The sequence below is a fragment of the Dama dama genome, chromosome 15 (genome assembly GCF_033118175.1).
Source record: "Dama dama isolate Ldn47 chromosome 15, ASM3311817v1, whole genome shotgun sequence".
Classification (NCBI taxonomy): Eukaryota; Metazoa; Chordata; class Mammalia; order Artiodactyla; family Cervidae; genus Dama; species Dama dama.
In genome coordinates, this window is record NC_083695.1 from 59781471 (window position 1) to 59802253 (window position 20783).

The following is a 20783-nucleotide window of genomic DNA, read 5'->3' on the forward strand; positions in this document are numbered from 1 at the left end:
AAATGGATCGGTAAAACATACTGTATATACAGGATATTAAATTACTTTAAAAAAAAAACAGAATTATGGAAACTTTCCAACTTTTGGAAAATAGTAACTTTAAATTTTTAAAAACTACTAAAGTACTAGAAGAAAGCACAGGAAGTTGTTTTTATAACAAATTTTTGGCACAATGACAATGCCGGCAGCCATAAAACAAACAAAAAAATCAATGTTTGCAGGGTAAGAAAATTTAAAACTTCTGTAGAAATTTTATAAGATCATAAACAAAGTAAGATGTCATAGTCAGTGAAAAATAAATTCTTGTATCATAGAGATCATTAATAGATCAGTAAAATGAACATTCCAGGAGGTAAAAAAAAAAAGGCAAAGGGTATGAACAGACCAATCCAAAAAGGAAATATGAACAATTAATACAGATGTGAAAGGAGTCTCAGTCTCACTAGTATTAAAGAAGTACAGATTAAAATAAGAAGTTAACATTTCCCTACCTAGTGGCAGAGAAAGAAGACATGTGTATCTGTAGTCTTGTCTGTGGCGTGTGAAAATTGGCACTTTTATTGAGTAGAGGGCTTGGAAATTGATACAGCTTTCCTGGAGAGCAAAGTATTTGACATATATTCAAATTTTAAAATATTCATGTACTTACTGACCCAGTATTCCATTTCTAGGAATTTATTCTAAGGAAATAATATATGTTGAAAGACATATGGATAAAATGTTTACAATAGTGGTATTTGAAAGCTATCTGAATAAACTGGTTGACTAAATTGTGGTAATCCATATTATAAATACCATGCATCTATTAAGAGAAATATGACATGTATATAAATTTTCTAGGAGAAATACAATACATTGTCAAATGAAAAATGCAAGTTACACATTAGTAGGTAGAATATGACTCCAGTTTTTTAAAGTGTGGGTAAACCTTTTAGGCTTCTTTGAGCAGATAAAGAGGTGTGGAAGGATGACTACCAACCTGTCTGTGGTTTCCTCAGAAAAGTAGGACTGGGTGGATATTACTAATATGTTCTGTTTCTTTATATAACCCTATATTGTTTTATCACAGGAATCATACATTACTTGCACAATTTTAAGTGCCCCTTACCCTGTAATGAAACAGATCGGCAAAGGTTTAAATGTCCCTCACACCGAACAAAACAAAACAAACCTCAAAATGTTTAAGGGCCTTGTTCCTGGTAAATTGCCTGTGCCTATAAGCTGCAGTCCATGGGGTCACAAAGAGTCGGACACAGCTGAGCAACTGAACTAAACTGAACTGATAAGCTGCACATGGCATAAATTATTCTTGCACATATTTTCTGTTGACCCTCCAATTGATCGCTAGACCTATTCTGCACTCTTACAAGTTAGTATTTATATTATCTCATTTATCAACCTTTGTCCCTGATAACTACTTTCTTCTTTTATTTATATATATACACACAAACATTTCATCACCTCAGTCTTACTTTAAGGAGGCACCAGTGCCCATATGTCACAGTCCCACAACAAAACAAACTTATAATTGTGATTCCATTATAGATAAAATTATAGAAATAAAGAAAATGAGCCTATTCAATGGGGGGAGAGAAATTGAGAAAGATGATTTCTATTTTAGACCTTAGCTAGATAGTAGCTATTACTTATTTGAGTAATATTTATGATTTAGGGAAAACTTTCGTGTGATTTTTTTTTTTTAAGCATCATAGCAATCACCTAAAATATATACTAGAATTGCTACGATGTAGTTTTCTGTTGCTGCTCAACAAATTATCACAAACCTAATGACTCAGAAGGGTACTTCCTTGGTGACTCAGTGGTAAAGAGTCTGCCTGCCAGTGCAGAAGACACAGATTCAATCCCTGTGTCAGAAAGATGCCCTGGAGAAGAAAGTGGCAACCCAATCCAGGATTCTTGCCTGGGAAATCCCATTGGACAGAGGAGCCTGGTGGACTACAGTGCAGTCCATGGGGTCGCAAAAGAGTTGGACATGACTTAGCGACTAAACAACAACGACTTAAAAACACTACCACGTATTAGCTCACAGCTTTTTTAAGTCAGACCTTGGTGAGTGTGGCTGAGTTTTCTACTCATGGTCTCTCAACGTGGAGGCTGGGCTGGACTCTGGGCAAGAATCCTCAGGTTGCTGGTAGAACTTATTATTTGCAGTTATAAGACTGAGGTCTCGTCTCCTCGCTGACTGTCACCCAGAGCTGCCCTCAGCTCCCAGAGGCTGCTCACGGGCTCACTGGCTGCCTCCCAGCCTTCTTTATCAGGGCTGGCATCAGGATCCCTTGTGTCAAATCCCCTTCATGCTTTCAGTGTCTCTGACTTTGTCTTCTGCAACCAGTGGGAGAAAACCTTCTGCATGTAAAGGGTTCATGTTATAAGGTTTTGCCTTCCTGGATGAATCTCCCTGGATTAAGAAAAGACAGAGGAACCAGAGATCAAATTGCCAACATCTGTTGGATCATAGAAAAAAGCAAGGGAATTCAAAAAAATCACCTACTCATGCTTCATTGACTACACTAAAGCCTTTGACTGTGTGAATCACAACAAACTGGAAAAGTCTCAAAGAGATAGGAATACCAAACCACCTTACCTGTTCCCTGAGAAACCTGATTGCAGGACAAGAAGCAACAGTTAGAAATCAGACAGGAAACAATGGACTGGTTCTAAATTGGGAAAGGAGTTCGTCAAGGCTGTATATTGTCACTCTGATAATTTAACTTATATGCAGAGTGCATCATGTGAAATGCCAGGCTGGATTAATCACAAGCTGGACTCAAGATTGTTGAGGGAAATATCAACAACATCACATATGCAGATGATACCATTTTAATGGCAGAGGGTGAAGAAAAACTAAAGAGCCTCTTGATGAAAGTGAAAGAGGAGAGTGAAAAACCTGGCTTAAAACTCAACATTCAAAACACTAAGATCATGGCATCTGGTCCCATCACCTCATGGCAAATAGAAGGGGAAAAAGTGGAAACAGTGACAGATTTTATTTTCTTGAGCTCCAGAAATCACTGCAGTTGGTAGTTTAGCCATGAAATTAAACGACCCTTGCTCTTTGGAAGAAATGCTATGACAAACCTAGACGGTGTATTAGAAAGCAGAGACATCACTTTGCCAACAAAGGTCCGTATTGTCAAAGCTATGGTTTTTCCAGTAGTCATCTATGGATGTGAGAGTTGGACCCTAAAGAAAGCTGAGCACTGAAGAATTGATGCTTTTGAACTGTGGTGCTGGAAAAGACTCTTGAGCATCTCTTGGACAGCAGGGAGATCAAACCAGTCCATCCTAAAGGAAATCAACTGAATATTCATTGAAAGACTACTACTGAACCTGAAGCTCCAATTCTTTGGCCACCTGAGGGGCAACAGAGGATCAGCTGGTTGGATGGCATCACTGACTCAATGGACATAAGTTTGAGCAAACTCCAGGAGATAGTGAAGGACAGGAAAGCCTGGTGTGCTATACTTCTTGGGATCCCAGAGTCAAACATGACTTAGTGACTAAACAACAACACAATTAGTAATCTTAATTAGATCTGCACAATCCCTTTGGTCATGTAATGAGATCTACCAGGTGGCTGAGAATCCTGAGGCCCTCTTCAGTCTCTGCTTATAACACATATTTAATAAGTTAAAAAACTGGAGCTCAGACAGGGTAAGTGACTTGGCCATGGTCATGCTGCTAAGTGACAGAACTGCAATTCAATCCCACATTTTCTGACAACAAAACTCTTGTTCTGACAGATAGAGGAAACTCCTGATTGACTTGTTTCTCTTGTCTGATTAATCATATGACATTAATCACACAACTCTAATTACATCATCTCTAATACTCCCTAAAGCTTCCAAAATTAAATACAAATTTTTTACCTTGACACACAAGGATGTTCATAATATGACAGCTTTTCAACTTGATTTCCCACCTTTCTCCTCCATCCATACAACTTACATTTCAACTATTCTCCTGCATGCCTCATACCTGCTCACTGCAGTTTTTGCAGTTTGTTCCAAGTGCATCCCTTGAAATGCACTCTTCCCTCTTCTCTAGCTGTCAGATCCTGTCTGTTCTTCAGTGCTACCTTTTTACTGAACCCTTGCTGATTGTCCCTAACTGTTGTAATTCTTCCCTTCTTACAATATAGGTGTTTCTTTTTTCTCACCTCTTTTAGTCTCAATGTTGTGTAGTATCATTTGTACTTTAATCTAGACTATATGTTTCATGAGGGAATAAATACCTTTGTAACCCCTGCAGAGCCTAAGGGCAATTCCTTGTCCATCAGGGGGGTCTTAGCAAGTATTTATTGCATGGAGTGAAACAAGAGACAGCTTGGGATAGGAAAGTGGGTGCACTCAAGCAGTTAACACCAGGAGCCACACCAGCAGCTTATTGAGTGCCCCTTGCATGTTGGACACAATTCTCAGCACTGAAACATATACAGACACATGTAGTTCCTGCAGCAGCCTCTTAAGTATCAGTCAGTCAGTCATGTCTGATTCTTTGCGACCCCATGGACTGTAGCCCACCAGGCTCTCTGTCCTTGGAATTCTCTAGGCAAGAATACTGGAGTGGGTAGACATTCCCTTCTCCAGGGGATCTTCCCAACCCAGGGGTCGAACCCAGGTCTCCTGCACTGTAAGCAGGTTCTTTACCATCTGAGCCTCCAGCCTAAGATAGGAATTATTTTCCCAGGCCAAGGGTAGGGCAACTTAAGCCACAGGGAGTTGTAAGTGCCTTGCCCTGCATGAATTTTTGTAACTAATGAAAGAGATAGAAAAGGAAAAGCGAGTTTAAAAGGAGAGTTGGTAAAAGGAAATAAGCCCTGAAGGAAGTCAAAGAACCAGGTTGTGGCCTGACTTGAAAATTCAAGGGAAAAGAGAATTTAAAGAAGAGGGTTTAGTCAGTGGTGCCACTGCTGAGAGAGCACAAGATGAGTGAGTGCTGAGGCAGAGCTAAGATTTGTTGGTCAGTGTGCTTGTTAGTGACTCTGAGAACCATTTCAGTAGGATAGTTAGCAGGAGAATTCAGGTTGTAAAAAGTTAAGGTGTAGGTTAACAGTAAGGATCTAGGGGCAGTGTAGACAGCCTTTAGAGTAGCTTGAACTGAAAGGAAGAAAGAACAGTAGAATCTTGCAGGATAGTGTGATCAAGCAAAAAGATGTGATGCAGGAAGAGGTTAACATAAGCTAATAAAATGCACAGAGAACAGAGCAGTGGTAAAAGGATAGGATCGAGGAAGAGGCAGGCAGAAGGCTTCAGAGGTTGGCTCCAGCAAGAAGAGAAGGGCACTTCTTGCTCAGACTGTGGACTTGAAAAAAGAGAGGAGGTAGGAGAAGGAAGTAGGAAACTCACTCTTTCTTGCCCTGAATTCAGTCGTCTTCTTGGAAAATGTGTTAGTCTTCTAGGACTGCTGTAACAAAGCACCACAAACGTGGTGGCTTACAACAAGAGAACTTTATTCTGTCCTGGTTCTGGGGACTAGGGGTCTAAAACCCAAGTGTTGGCTGCACTGGTTCATTTTGAAGGTTATGAGGAAGAAACTATCCCGTGCCACTCTCCTACCTTCTGCCGGTTGTCAGCAAGTCTTGATGTGCCTTTACTTGTAGATGTATCGCTCTAACCTCTAACTCTGTCTTCACATGGCCTTCTCCCCTGTGTATCTTTCTGTACCCGGGTTTCTCTCTTCTTGCAAAGGCATCAGTCACTGGATTAGGGCCTACCCCAATCCAGTATGACCTTATCTTAATTGGATTATATCTTCGAAGACCTTATTTCCAAAAAAGTCACATTAACAGCTCCCGGGGGTTAGGACTTCACCATATCTTTTTGGCAGACACAGTTCAGCCCACAACAGAAGGTTAGGAACCTTATAAACACTGAATTACCTGCTAAGGAGAATGACAGGGAGTCAAAAAGAAGCAATGCATAGCCATAAACTTCTTTGGATTGTTTGTTCAAATTCCTTTGCCTTTGCTTCCCACTGATTCCTCTATTCCATTCTTTCTACACCAGTACTGTCTTGACCTCTGAACCCAGCTTGCCAGCTTGATGTCCACACCTGCCTGCCTCCTCCCTGGGTGCATGTATTGATTCGGAATGTGGTCCACGTATCTGGGCTCCCACCACCTGGCCCTCTCATCTGTTCCATTCTTATGGAATCTGCAGTCCGCCCCACCCTGATCTTGGAGTGTGTATATCTTTGTGTATATATCACCCTACGGGAATAGGCCTCTTAGCAGACTTCCTTTACTGTGTTGAAACTGCTAGTGCTGACTTCTCATAACTGTTCTGTCTGGGTGCCCCTTGAATTCAGGCGAGACGTGGAGTTCACATGTCAGGGCTGCTGCAAAAGAACTCTTTTATTGAGTGGGAAGTTAGACCAAGTCTTCCAAATGTAAGCATGTTTATAATTCCATGATCTTTTGCAAAGCCTCTCTTGCCAATAAGATTGTTTCTTCAAAGATGCCTCCTTCTTGGCAGTTATTCCAGTTTTCCTCCTTCTCGGGGGACCCATGCTGTATATTCTCTTAACAGCTTGTCTCCCCGTCTGATCTTCAAGTGGTATTAGAGAAGCTGCAAAAGCCCAGTGTGGGTTTACCTAACAGCCCAGGGATGCCTCGCTTCCCTGCGGATCACGTGACTAGGTATGCCTTTCGAGTTGGCTGTCCTTTTAAAGATCAGAGCAGTGTGGGAGTTTTACCTACTATGACAGCTGCCGGGGATGATACATCTTCAGAGAAACAATATAAATGGCAAGTAATGGGGGACAGGGTGAGCACTACATCCTCTCTTACTCTTTCATACCTTCTTTTCTACAGTGATGATACTCCTGTCAGATTATTTAAGACATCTTTAAATAGCACAGACCATCTCTGAAAGAAGGGGAGTAATTCCTCTCCATGCCTTTTCAAATGTCTTTGCACTCTTGGTTATTTCAGGAAAAGTTGACATGAACTCTGATGGCGCCCGGGGGCCCCGGTCTTCTCCCTGCTCAGTCCGTTTTCTGAGTTGACTCGAGATGAGCCATGAGGGGCCCTAGTGAACTGTGTGGTTTTTACCTGGAGAAGTGTGTGCCATCTCCGTGCTGCCCCAAGAACCCAGGGAAGAAGAGAGTGGTCTTAGCTCAGATGGTGCTGGGTCTGTGAATGCCGGGGTGCTGTGAGCTGTTTGCAGGTGAAATGCCACAGAGTTTTCACAGCCTCTCCAGGAGCAGCTTTAGAGGCAGACACTCACACGGTGAGAAGAAACCCAGTGCAGGACTTGGCGTCTGGGGAGAGAAAAGGGCTCACAGTAGCTGCTGTAGGATTTCTGCCTTAAAAAAAGCATTTCCAAGGACTGCCCTGGTGGCTCAGATGGCAAAGTGTCTGCCTACAATGCAGGAATCCTGGGTTCGATTCCTGGGTCGGGAGGATCCCCTGGTGAAGGAAATGGCAACCCAGTCCAGTACTCTTGCCTGGAAAATCCCTTGGATGGAGGATCCTGGTAGGCTACAGTCCAAGAGGTTGCAAAGAGTCGGACACGATTGAGCGGCTTCACTTTCACTTTCAAGGCCTCAGATGACCCCATCTCCAGGATTCCTGGGAGAATGAATTGATTTGGGGCTAAATCTCCAAGATCCTTTTCTAGGTCAGGGTGACTCACCTTGGACTTACTTTTTTTTAACCATGCCTGTGGGAGCGATTTATCTGTCAAGAACTTAGAGTACCTTGCTGCATTGAATTGTTGATTCATCTGTCTCTTGACCAGTTTATAAACTCTTTAAGCTTTTTTTGTGGGGAGAGGGAAAGGGCTCATCTAACTTTTTAAATTATAGTTAATTTTTTGAATGGCTAGCACATTTATGTGTTTCAAAAATCAAAATTAAAAAAATAGGTATGTTTTAGATGTCTCACTTTCACACTGCTGTCTTCTGTATTCTTTCCTGTGTTTTTATGCAGATGAAAGCAAATATAAATATACATGCTGATTTTCCACTTTATCTTAAAAAGTAACTGCCTACATATTACCTAGCACTTGTTATTTTTGTTGTTGTTAATGTATCCTGGATATCTTTCCGTAGCAGTGCATAAAGAGCTTCCTTACTCTTTTTTTTATATTCCTTTATATTGGACTTACCAAGATCCTATTGAAATCAATAAATTGTTTATTTTGTCTCTTGCATTGTGTACAGTGCCACAATGAATGGCTCTGAACATGTGTCATTTGTTCCTATGTGGCTTATCTATAGGATATTCTTAGAAGTGGAATTGTTGGGTTCAGGAGTATATCCCCAGGATCCAGTGTCCATGGTACTCAGAGTCTTTACTCAACAAATAATTTGAGGAAATATGTGGGAAGAACTTTTTCTGGGTTTCTGGCCAGTTCATCCTGTAATCTGTCTCAGAGCTACAGTTCTCTAATGTATGTCCAGGGTAAGACATCTATTCTATCAGAGGTAACCTTGTATAAAAAAGGGCTTTTGAATATTTTACAGGCAGCCTGGGTGGCTCAAATGGTAAAGCATCTGCCTACAATGTGGGAGACCCGGGTTCAATCCCTGGGTCGGGAAGATCCCCTGCAGAAGGAAATGGCAACCCACTCCAGTACTCTTGCCTGGAAAATCCCATGGACGGAGGAGCGTGGTAGACTACAGTCCATGGGGTCACAAAGAGTCGGACACGACTGAACGACTTTGCTTTTGAATGTTTTTATGACTAGATCCAAAAAAGAACATTTTATGTATGCTTCTGCTGAAGTTTCACACACACACACACACACACACACACACACACTATTGAACTTAGTAAGAAAGTACATCTCCAAACACCAATGAAATATGTCACTTTTATTTGGCTCTGATGACTCTGAGTCAGAGTGGGTTCTTTTTCCCTTCTTTGTTCTTTTCTCTCTCCTGCCTTCAATTTTATTTTCTGCCAAATGTTCAGAAAAATCATCCTATAGACAAAGATGTAAACACCACCTGTTATGACTAATTCACTCTGGTCTCTCCCTGTTTCCACGGCTTGCCACTACTGAAGGAGTCAGAAGCAGTGCAGAGTAGTGAACCGGTAGAGGGAGCCTTGAAATTGTAATTCACTTGTTACCTGCCCAGCACTCGCAGGTTGTCAATTAGGATATTAAGTATGAACTGAGTCTTTGAGTTTGCTATTGCTGCGCTTGGCCGTTCAGTTGTGTCCGACTCTTTGCGACGCCATGGACCGTAGCCTGCCAGACTCCTCTGTGCATGAGGATTCTCCAAGCAAGAATACTGGAGTGAATTGCCATGCTCTTCTCCAGGGGATCTTCCTGACCCAGGAATCGAACCAGGGTTTCATGCATTGCAGGCGGTAGATGAGCTACCAGGGAATAACTTGTCACTGGGACCTTAGACATTAAACCTAGACCTGATGGCCCTTCATTTGCTTGTCTATAGACTGAGGAAATGGGGCATTATGAGATGTAAAATATCTTCTACACCTGAGTTTTTTTTTTTAATTTAAAGGGTTAATTTTCCAAGATACTGATCTTGTTTGATCCTTGTTGAGTTTTGTTTTTGACATCTCATAGTTTACTAGCTCCTACTTCCATGTAAAGTTAGGCTTCATTTTTGCCACTTGTCTTTATACGTGATAGAAAGTTTGGCTTTATTCTGTAATCTAGTCATACAGCATCACTGCTGCCACATTTTTCATCAGCAGGGAGCCCCTAAGTCTGGCCTATATTCAAAGGGAGAATTAGACTCCATCTTTTGATGGGAGGAATATCAAAGAATTTATGGACCTATTTTAGAACTACCACATCATGTGAATGTAAGGTGTATATCCAGAGGAGAAAAAAAAGTCAGGTCTCTTGAGGCTTATTTCAGAACTTTTTCCTTTACCTTGTTGTAAGACAGAAACTTATAACTAAAATCAGGTGTTTAGATGACATATGAATGTTAAATTTCCAAGCTCCCTCAGTTTTTCTTTTATAGGTCACTACATTATGTTCTATAATAGAGAATTTTTACCTTTTCTGTTGGTTTATAAGTCCTGTCCATTTTGTTCTTAAAAGTTTTAGAGATGGGAATTAGAAATTATTGAACCAGTGCTTTTCAAACCTTTTTTTTTTTTCCATTTTCAGAGCAAACATCTTTTGAAAAGCAATCTTTCTTAGAGCATCAGTGTATTAAGCAGAGAAAAGCTTAGTTTCCCTGAGTGGACACAGCACCATTGCCCTGAGGTGGCCCTTGAAGTTCTTCTTAGGAGCCTTGGAAATGATCAACGTAGGCCATCTCTTTCATTTTATAAGGTCACAGCCAAGGCCCAAGGAGTTTCAATGATTTGTCTAAGGTTATGAAAGTTAGTAACCCAGCCAGCAACAGGACCTAGGCTCTTGTTTCCAAGACTGGTGCTTTTTCCATTACTTATTACTTATTTAATTACAAATTATTTGGGATAATTTAGGGTATAGCATTTTGTATCAGTGTGTTACCAGCGGCAAACCTTTACATCATTATTTGCTTTCCCGCAATAGAGGGATGAGGATCGGAGACCCAGTTCTCTTGTTGGGTGCCTCACCTTCATAGAGACTCCTGTTGCTTTGGAGCTGCTCTTGTTACCTGTGCTGACTGACTCGAAGCTACCTTCAGTCTCTTAACCGTGTGGCCAGTTTACAATGTCAGTCATCATCTCGGTGATGCGGTTGTGGAAAGCTACATATTACTGGTCTCCAACCAGAGTCAGCCTATGATAGCTTCTTGAAAACAGTGAGCTGGTAAATTTTAGCTAGTAATCTCACACCCTTATATGTGGTTATATTATGATCCTCACATTTTTAAAAAATACACTACCAACCCCCACCATAACCCTTACTCTTCTCACATGGCATCAAGTATTTTACTTAATGTTTCTAAGCAACCAACTAAAATTGGCAACAGTATATTAAAAGAAAGGGAAAATGATTACTGCTTATCAGTTTAGCACAGAGTGTTCCCAAGTATTGGCTGAATGAAATCTAAATGACAGGTTCACTGATAAGTGTATATTGTGGCTTTTTCTGTGTATTATGATATTCTATATTGCAGAGAAAGCTGTATACGATAGAACAAGATTTGCTGTTCTATTTATAATATCAGTTTGAGATTTAATTAATCCTTCATCACCACCGTTATTGGTTTTCTCTTTTGAATTAGGTTTTAATAACCATCTGCGAGAACAGGCTGAAAGCCTGTCTCTGGAAACAATGCCTTGATATTCAGGGACATGAGAGCAGCTGTGAGCTGTTATTCTTCCTTTCTTAATAACTGAATGTCACATCCTGTAGTTTGGCTTTCATTCACTAATGTGAGCAAAGGACTCTGCCTTTCTTTGTGACTCAAGTCCCATTTACATAGTACGTTAGCATTCTGCACTACTCTTCAGCCCAAGTTACCTTCCGAACTAAAAATAAATTCCATCTGGGCCTCTGGTTCCAACCTCATCCTCTAATCCTCTTGGCTTTGGCATTACGATTTCTCTTATGTAAGAATCTCCCCACTCTCAATCTTTGCCAAAATCCAGTTCTCTTACTAACTAAAATTTCTCTCTTCCACCTCAGCGTGATATTAATAAAAATGAGTGGGTATAAAAATGTGTATATATGCTCTGTGAGTGAATAAGTTAATTTATATGTGAATGAGCCTGTTTGTATCTAATAGTGGGTGTTTATAGCCAGGTTGAGAAAGGTGTGTGGGAAGGGATAGGAAAGGGTAAGCCTGGTGAAGAGGAAGAGAAACTGTAGAGGAGCCTCAAAAAGTAATAATAAAATAAGACTGGTGTTGGAGAGAGGTTCTTTTCTGCAGCTTTCTTTCCCTTTAATAACAGTTGCCACACATAACACATAACAAATCATTTGCAGAGCTATCTAGTTTTACTAACTGATGAACTTCTGTCTGATTTGTGCTTAAAGTACAAATTGCTAGAAATTAGATATTTCCATATTTAATAAAGGCTATAAAATAAATTATAGAATTGAATTAAAGAAGGTTAATCATCTGTTTTATTCAGTATATTATCACTGTCTTTGTTCTCTCTAGATCACTGAACTGTGTTCCTCAATGTGATCCTCTGACTTGCATGTTAGAAACGCAGATTCTTGGGCCCTACCCTAGACCTACTGAATCACAAACTTTGAGGGGGCCCAGTAATTTTTGTTTTAGTTCAAGAGGGTCTTCAGGTGATTCTGATGTACAGTAAGGTTCAAAAATTATTGCTCTTGAGTGTAAGAAATAAGCAGTTCTATGCTGTCTTCTAATGTGAAAAGTTTGTTTTAAAAGATACTCTAACATTTGAAGTCAGTGAGAGATCCAAAGATAATGCTTGATTGGGAGAGTGAATAAGAAAGAAAGAACGAACCTCATAGCTATGTTACTGCCATGATGATTGTGTTCTCTTAGTTGAAATATATTCCGATTACATTACAGTAATGGAATTACATTTCATTATTGTAGAATTTAGAATCTACAGAATATTAATCTATTGGTTTGTAAGTATTAATGCTTGACAAAATATTGTAACCAAAGTAAAATGTTTAGTAGATGGACTTAGCAGCAGAATGGAAGGGACAGGAATTAATAAGCTGGAATATAGAACAGTGGAAATTACCCAGTCTGAACAATAAAGAGAAAATAAGATTGGATAGAGAAAAATGAATCGTCTCAGAGACCTGTGGGACTGTAATAAAAGATAGTACATTCTTGTCATTGGAGTCTTAGAAGGAGAGGAAGAAGAGGGTAGGCTGATAAAGTACTCAAAAAATAGTTGAAAACTTCCCACACTTGGCAAGAGACATGAACCTCTAGGTTCAAGAAGCTAAGCAAATCCCATACAGGGTAAGCCCAAAGAGATCCTCATCAAGTCGTAGCATAATTAGACTTCTAAAAGCTAGAGACAACAGCAACAAAATATTGAAAGGTAGCCATAGAAACATGATACCTTTACTGATGGGGGAAATCTTTCAAGTAACAACTTCTTATCAGTAACCATGGAGGCCAGACGGAAGTGACTGAGAGAACTGCCGACCCAGAATCATATATCCTATGCCCAGAATGCTATTGTCAGGGATGGAGAGGATATCAGGACATTCCCAGATGAAGGAAAACAGACAGAATTTGTTGCCGGTAGATGGTCAAAAAGAATGTATTAAGAGGTTCCCTGAACAGAAGGGAAACAATGAAAGAAGCAACATTGAACTCAAGAAAGAACATGATAAGCAAAAAATACAAAAGACTTTCTGTTTGGATTATTTCTCTTTTTCTCAGTGATTTTTAGGAAATATCTCTAAGTGCTCATCTTTTGTTGTATGTTTTTCAGATTTTCCTTCCAACTTGTAACTTACATTTTTAAAATTCAGGTATCTTTGGTGATCATAAGTTTTTAATTTTAACATAGTCAAAAGTATCAATTTGCTTATAGTTGCACTTTTTGGTTACAACTATAAAAAAAGAAACCTCTTTGTCCCAAAAGCAGAAGGATTCTCCTATTCCTAATTTATAAAGTATGTGATAGGGATTCAACTTCATATTTTCCCCATGTGGTTAACCATATTTTCAAATTCTTTGTTTCTTCCAATGATCTGCCATATATTTCATATATTGAACTTTTATATATGGATGGATGTGATTCTGGGTTCTCTATTCCATTGGTTAACTTATCTAATCCTATGTTAGTAAAACACTGTCTTGGTTACTATAACCTCAAAAAATTTTTGAGGGTAGAGCAAGGTCCCCTTTTCTTACTCTTGTTTCTTTAGAAATGCTGTAGCTATTCTTGTGTATTTGGCCTTCCATATGACTTTTAGAATAAGCTCACCAAGTCCAAAATATTGCTGGGAATTTAAAAAAAACAAATTTATTTATTTACTTATGGCTGTGCCGAGTTTTCGGTGCTGTGCAGTCTTTCTCTACAGTGAGCGGGGGCTACTCTCTAGTTCCAGTTCATGAGCTGCTTCTCGTTGTGGTGGCTTCCCTTGTTTCGGAGCACAGGCTCTAGGGCATGTGGCCTTCAGTAGTTATAGTTCCCTGGCTCTAAAGCACAGGCTCAATAGTTGTGGTGCCCAGTCTATTGCTCCATGGCAGATGGGATCTTCCTGGACCAGGGATTGAACCTATGTCTTCCTCCCTGGCAGGTGGATTCTTTGTGTCTGAATCACCAGGGAATCCTGGGATTTTACTGAACTGTTTCGAATCTAATAACCAGTTAGGAAAAATTGTCTTCTTTATGATCATCAGCCACAAATATGGTATAGCTTTCTATTTATTTAGATCTTTTTTTCGATCTGTAAACAAACTTTTAGTATTTTCTCTACGGAGATCTTACAATTTATTTATCACTATTTTTTAATAGTTTTACAAATTTTAAAAACTGTATTTTGTAGTTTGTTGCTGGTGTTTATAAATGCAGTTGACTATATAGATAGAGAGAGGTGAATGATAGAAACTGACAGATTAATAAAATAAAAATGAAACATACAAATAAATAAATAAATGCAGTTGACTGTTATATATTGGTTTTTTAAAAATCCGTGCACCTTGCTAAACTCTTAGTTATTCTATTTTGGATTATTGGTGATGTTTGGAGATTGTTTTGGATTTGTCTGTGTTTATAATTAAATCATTTGATGGTGTTTTTTCTTCCTTTCTAATCCTGAGTCTTTAATAAAATTTTATAATAAATAGACAAAGTTATTTTCAATAAATTACTTATATAAGAAATTGTTAAGTTTATATTCCTTAACTGCAATGGCATAAAACTAGAATTAATAATATAAATTTAAGCATACTGGCTGAAAAAAATTTTAATAGCTTCCTTAATTTCTATATTAAAAAAAATTAAGACTGAACTTACAGTTTAGAAAATAGCAACTATTTAATATGAAAGTACTGCATCATAAATTAGAAGACTAGAGCTACATTCAAAATAAAAGTCAAGCCTTCAGTATTTTTACTGTGAAATAAAAGAGAGAGAATTAATTGGCTTCCAGTGTTGGACTGCTCCAGGACACAGTCCCCAGAGCTCAATTCTCAGGCTTCTTCTCTGTTTACCCTCTCCTTAGGGATCTCAATAATTGAGCATTTTTACTATGAGCTATAAACCTTAACAGCTCCCCTGCACTCAAGAGTCATCTCTACTCAACATCTGCATTTGGATGTCTCATAAGCATCTTACCTTTAACGTGGCCAAAAGAAAACTTTCTGACTCCCACCGACCCCAACTCCTGAAAAAAAACAAAACCTCCTCTAGTGGTCTGGCATCCGGTCCCATCACTTCATGGCAAATAGATGGGGAAACAGTGGAAACAGTGGCTGACTTTATTTTTCTGGGCTCCAAAATCACTGCAGATGGTGATTGCAGCCATGAAATTAAAAGATGCTTACTCCTTGGAAGGAAAGTTATGACCAACTTAGAGAGCATATTAAAAAGCAGAGAATTACTTTGTCAACAAAGGTCTGTCTAGTCAAGGCTATGGTTTTTCCAGTGGTCATGTATGGATGTGAGAGTTGGACTACGAAGAAAGCTGAGTGCCCAAGAATTGATGCTTTTGAACTGTGGTGTTGGAGAAGATTCTTGAGAGTCCCTTGGACTGCAAGGAGATCCAACCAGTCCATCCTAAAGGAAATCAGTCCTGGGTGTTCATTGGTAGGACTGATTTTGAAGCTGATAGTTTGGCCACCTGATGCGAAGAGCTGACTCATTTGAAAAGACCCTGATGCTGGGAAAGATTGAGGGCAGGAGGAGAAGGGGACGGCAGAAAATAATGTGGTTGGCTGGCATCACCGACTCAATGGACATGGGTTTGGGTGGACTCCAGGAGTTGGTGATGGACAGGGAGTCCTGGCTTGCTGCGGTTCATGGGGTTGCAAAGAGTCAGACACGACTGAGCGACTGAACTGAACTGAGTGGTCTAGTGTTCTCCATTTCAGTGAATGGTCCCAGTTAATGGTCAAGCTAAATTATCAAAGTCATCTTTGGCTCATTTTTCTTTTAACAAATCCTGGCATTCCTACCTATCTGCCAACATATCTTCCTATCATTCTATGTGCAGAATATGTCACAAATCCAACCATTTCTCATCAGTTTACTACTACCACTCACACCCAAGCCACCAGCTATCTCTGACCAAGCCTATTGCCTTACCAGGTATTGATAGATATTAAGCTATAGTAACTGAAATTATTTCATACAAAAATTAACAGGTCAGTAGAATCATATGCATTAGCCCAGTAATAGGCTCCAGAATATAGAAGAACTTAATGTATGATAAATGTATCAAAAAACAGTGTGCAGTAACATACTTTTATACATGGTATTCTGAAATGGACCATTTAGGAAAAAAAATACATTTTATATCGTATTACCTCATAAATTCTAGAAATGATAAAATTTATTGAGCATTTACTATTTGCTAGGCAATGTGGTAAGTACATCCTTCACATGTACTGCAGTGGGAAAAGAAGCACAGATTAGAAGAGATACATGGTCATCTGCTCTCTAGGTCTCTAGGGAGGGAAGGCTTGGATTACTAATCATAAAAAATTACTAAAAAAAAAAATTACTAAAGGAATATGTTGATAAATTAAGTAATAGAAGTATTATTTAAATACTTTTTAGTTTCCAAGACTTGTGGGCACAGTTGGGGAAGGAGAAGGTGTATTGAATTGAGTAGCAGTGAAAAATATACTCTACGGTATGTAAAACAGATAGCCAGTGGGAATTTGCTATATGACACAGGGAGCTCAAACCTGATGCTCTGTGACAACCTAGAGGGGTGGGGTGAGATGGGAAGTGGGAGGAAGGCTTAAGAGTGAGGGGACAAATGTATACCTGTGGCTGTTTCATGTTGATGTATGGCAGAAACCAGCACAATATTGTAAAGCAGTTATCCTCCAATTAAAAATGAATAAAATAAGAAAAATTACTTTTCTGTTTTCAGAAATAAAATTAAAAGGCAAACAGATTTAAAAGAAGATAACAGCAGAAGCAGCATTGTTTTTTAATCTCCGTGAATCTGTAGTAAAACACACATACCACCTCTATAGCAAAATTAAACATCTTGGACATCATTTACTACAGAATTAGCTTATAAAATGTCCCTGTAAACCCCAAAAGATAGCAGGACAAATGACCAGAATCAGAAGATGTAAGCATGATGTAAATAGAAGGAAGCATCAGGGCCATTTGACGGACTCGAGACCAAGAGAGCTTCCGAATAAGCAGCAGGTATTCATTGGAGAAGGGCTTTCCTGGTGACTGAGATGATAAAGAATCTGTCTTCAATGCGGGAGACAGGGGTTTGATCCCCGGGTGGGGAAGATCCCCTGAAGAAGGGAATGGCTATTCATTGGAAAGCTCAGGAGCCCGATTAGAGAACAGAAACTGAAATTGGGAGGGGTTTTGCCAAGAGCAGGTGCATGCAGGTGGCCCATGTGAGGCCTGAAGGGAGCAGGTAACCCCTGTGAATTCTCCCAACTAGTACTTTCTTCCAGGCTGGGGTGGGTGTGGAGGGCATCCTGAGATTAGAATCAAATTTGAGGAGCTCTGGGACAATAGCGATTAAGGACAGAGAGAGAAAACTGAAATAAAAGTGGAGCAGGGAAACAGGGCCTGGAATCCCAGAAAGCAAACTACCATATATTTGAGTTCTATATAAAAACAAAACAAGGAGAGCTACACCTCCTTCTAAAAATTTGGGGAAAATAATTTCAAATCAAATTGGCTACAAAATTCTATAATTTTTAATTAAAAAATTTTATTGTAATAAAAAAGCAGAATAACAGCCACTTGAACGATGAGAGCACAGCCGAAACACATGCCCACAAAAAAAGATAAAATTCTATTTCAAAATGAGCTAAAATTCATTAAGAAAATGATATGACACCTGAAAGAATGCCATAAATTAGAATTGCAAAAAATGAAAACTGAAGTGACAATAAAGGAAATAATTAGAATTTAATTTTAGAAATAAACTGGAAGGAACATAAAAGCAAACAAATGTAAAAGCACCTTATGAGACCTAAAAAATGAGAAAATATTTAACATTTAAAAAAGAAATGAGGAAAGAGTTATAAAGAAATTGAGAGAAATTAACTAACATTGGAATAGACAGAGCAGGGAGGGGCTGGTAGCACTCTATTTCTTGACTGGTTAGTGTTTGACAGGTGTTTGCCTTGCAGTAATTCTTTAAGCCATACATTTGTTTTATGAGATATCTCGGTACTTGTTTTATTTTGCCATTATAAGGTTATGAAATGCAACAAAAAGGCTAGTCAGTGAACCAGTGGATATTTGGGGGAAAAGAAAAATACATAAACTGTTCATGCAAATTGATAACAAAGTGCTAAAACTCCAACAGAATTGCAGAGGATATAAATAAGTGATCTGCACATACAATTGACCCTTGAACAACATGGCTTTGATTGGGTCAATTACAGGGTGATTTTTTTTTTCCCAATAAGTTTCAGTATAGAAGTACTGTACTACTACAGAATCTGTGTTTGGTTGAATCTGCAGATGCTGAACCAAGGGTGCTGAAGGCCAACTATAAAATTATGTGAGGGATCGGTGCCCAAGTTCTGCACCATTCAAGGAGCAACTATATTCAGAAAGCTAATAATCACTAAAAACATCTAATCTCACTGAAATGATCTCTAAAAGACATAATTTATAGGAAGGGAGGCATCAAAAGAAAAATTCTGTATTATATCTGTTTTTGTTGTTGTTCAGTCCCTAAGTTGTGTCTAACTCTTTGTGACCCCATGGACTGTAGCCCACCAGGCTCCTCTGTCCATGGGATTTTCCAGGAAAGAATGCTGGAGTGGGTTGTCATTTCCTTCTCCAAAGGATCTTCCCAGCCCTCTGGAGGTGCAGGGACTGAACCTGCATCTCCTGCTTAGCAGGCAGATTCTTAACCATTGAGCCACCTGGGAAGCCCCATATTACATCTGTAAATAATTTTTAATGTCATATAATTTTTCTATTGTGGGTGAAATTGGGTAGGGTGACAACAGACTATCCCAACAAGTGCCCTTCAGTGTGGTAGGTTTTTCTATTATATGATCCCAAAGTGAATGCAATACAAAATAACCTATTCCTTTTCTGTTCATGTTGACTTAGCATGGCATTTTTATAATTTGGAAAAGTTTATGATTAATTACATTAAATACTTTATCCTTCACAGTGAGAGACCTACCACCAATTTCCCTTGATGTTAGACAAAAACAGCGCATCTCCACAGATCCATTATCATCTGAAATGAAAGCCCCAGTTCTTCCAGAACCCATCCTTCCAGTTCAGCCCAAAACTATGAAAGACTTTCTGTAAGTTTTGGCTCATTGTTACATGTAGACATATAGTCAACTGCATGTCGGCACTTCACATAATTTCATATTTTTGTGTGGGAAATTAATTGAACTTATGGCTCATATGGTATTATAAGAGTGAAGGCACCAAAGACTAGATGTCTCAAGTTGAAGGTGAGAACAAATATATAATTAACAGGTAAGGGATAGATAATGTTGCAACAAAAGAAACACTAAATAAGAGAAAATGAGTCAAAATAAGCAAGCAGAGATGAAGGAATGTGTCCTTTTTAAAAAAATAAGATTTCATTTACTAAGTGACACACAGACCATAAAAGCTACCTTGCTGCTACTAAGTTGGTACAAAAGTAATGTTGGTTCCGGCCATGAATTTTAAATCATTATAACTAGGCTCAAACACATCTTTATTAATCAAAATAGGAACTATTACAGTTGACACATTTTTGCCAACAGGAAATAAGCTCATTCATTCCTGTAGCATAAAAATCCATGCTTCAGAATTCAACGAACTCTTGGAAAGCATTTTCTCCCTCCTGCTGGTTGTGGAGGTGTTTTCCCTGCAAAAAGTTGTCAAGATGCTTGAAGAAGTGGTAGTCAGTTGGCAAGAGGTCAGGTGAATATGGCAGATGAGGCAAAACTTCATGACCTAATTCATTCAACTTTTGAAACATTTGTTGTGTGATGTGTGGTCAGGTGTTGTCCTGGAGAATTGGATCCCTTCTGCTGACCAGTACCAGCTGCAGACGTTGCAGTTTTCAGTGCATCTCATCGATTTGCTGAGCATACTTCTCAGATGTAATGGTTTCGCTGGGATTCCAAAAGCTATAGTGGTTCAGACAGGCAGCAGACCACCAAACAGTGACTGTGATCTTTTTCTGGTGCAGGTTTGGCTTTGGGAAGTGCTTTGGAGCTTCTGTCCAACCATTGAGCTGGTCATTGCCAGTTGTCGTATAATGTCCACTTTTTGTCACAGGTCACAATCCAGTTAAGAAATGGTTGCGTAGAATAAGAGAAGATGACACTTCAAAACGTTGGTTTTTCTGATTTGCAGGCAGCTCATGAGGCATCCATTTATTGAGCTTTTTCACCTTTCCAGTTTGCTTCAAATGCCGAATGACCTTAGAATGGTCAACATTGAGTTTTTCGGCAACTTCTCATGTTCCTTATATAAGAGGAGCAGCTTCAGTAATGGCTCTCAGTTGGTCATTGTTAACTTCCAGTGGCCAGCCACTATGCTCCTCCTCTTCAAGGCTCTCATTTCCTTTGCAAAACTTCTTGAACCACCACTGCACTGCACATTCTTTAGCAGTTCCTGGGCCAAATGTGTTGTTGATGTTGTGAGTTGTTGGCACTGCTTTATGACCCATTTTAAACTCGAATACAAAAATTGCTCAAATTAGCTTTTTGTCTAACATCATTTCTGTAGTCTAAAATATAAAATAAACAGCTAG

The 20783-nt window shown here is 39.2% G+C and overlaps 1 protein-coding gene across 2 annotated transcripts in view; it reads left to right on the plus strand.

Moving 5' to 3' along the window:
- HECTD2 (HECT domain E3 ubiquitin protein ligase 2) overlaps nucleotides 1-20783 on the plus strand; it is a 72723-nt gene that overhangs the window by 19996 nt on the left and 31944 nt on the right. For both annotated transcript variants that reach the window (XM_061162172.1, XM_061162173.1), the window contains exon 3: nucleotides 19191-19329. In XM_061162172.1, the coding sequence (XP_061018155.1) occupies nucleotides 19191-19329 (139 nt within the window). The remainder of the gene's footprint in view (nucleotides 1-19190; nucleotides 19330-20783) is intronic.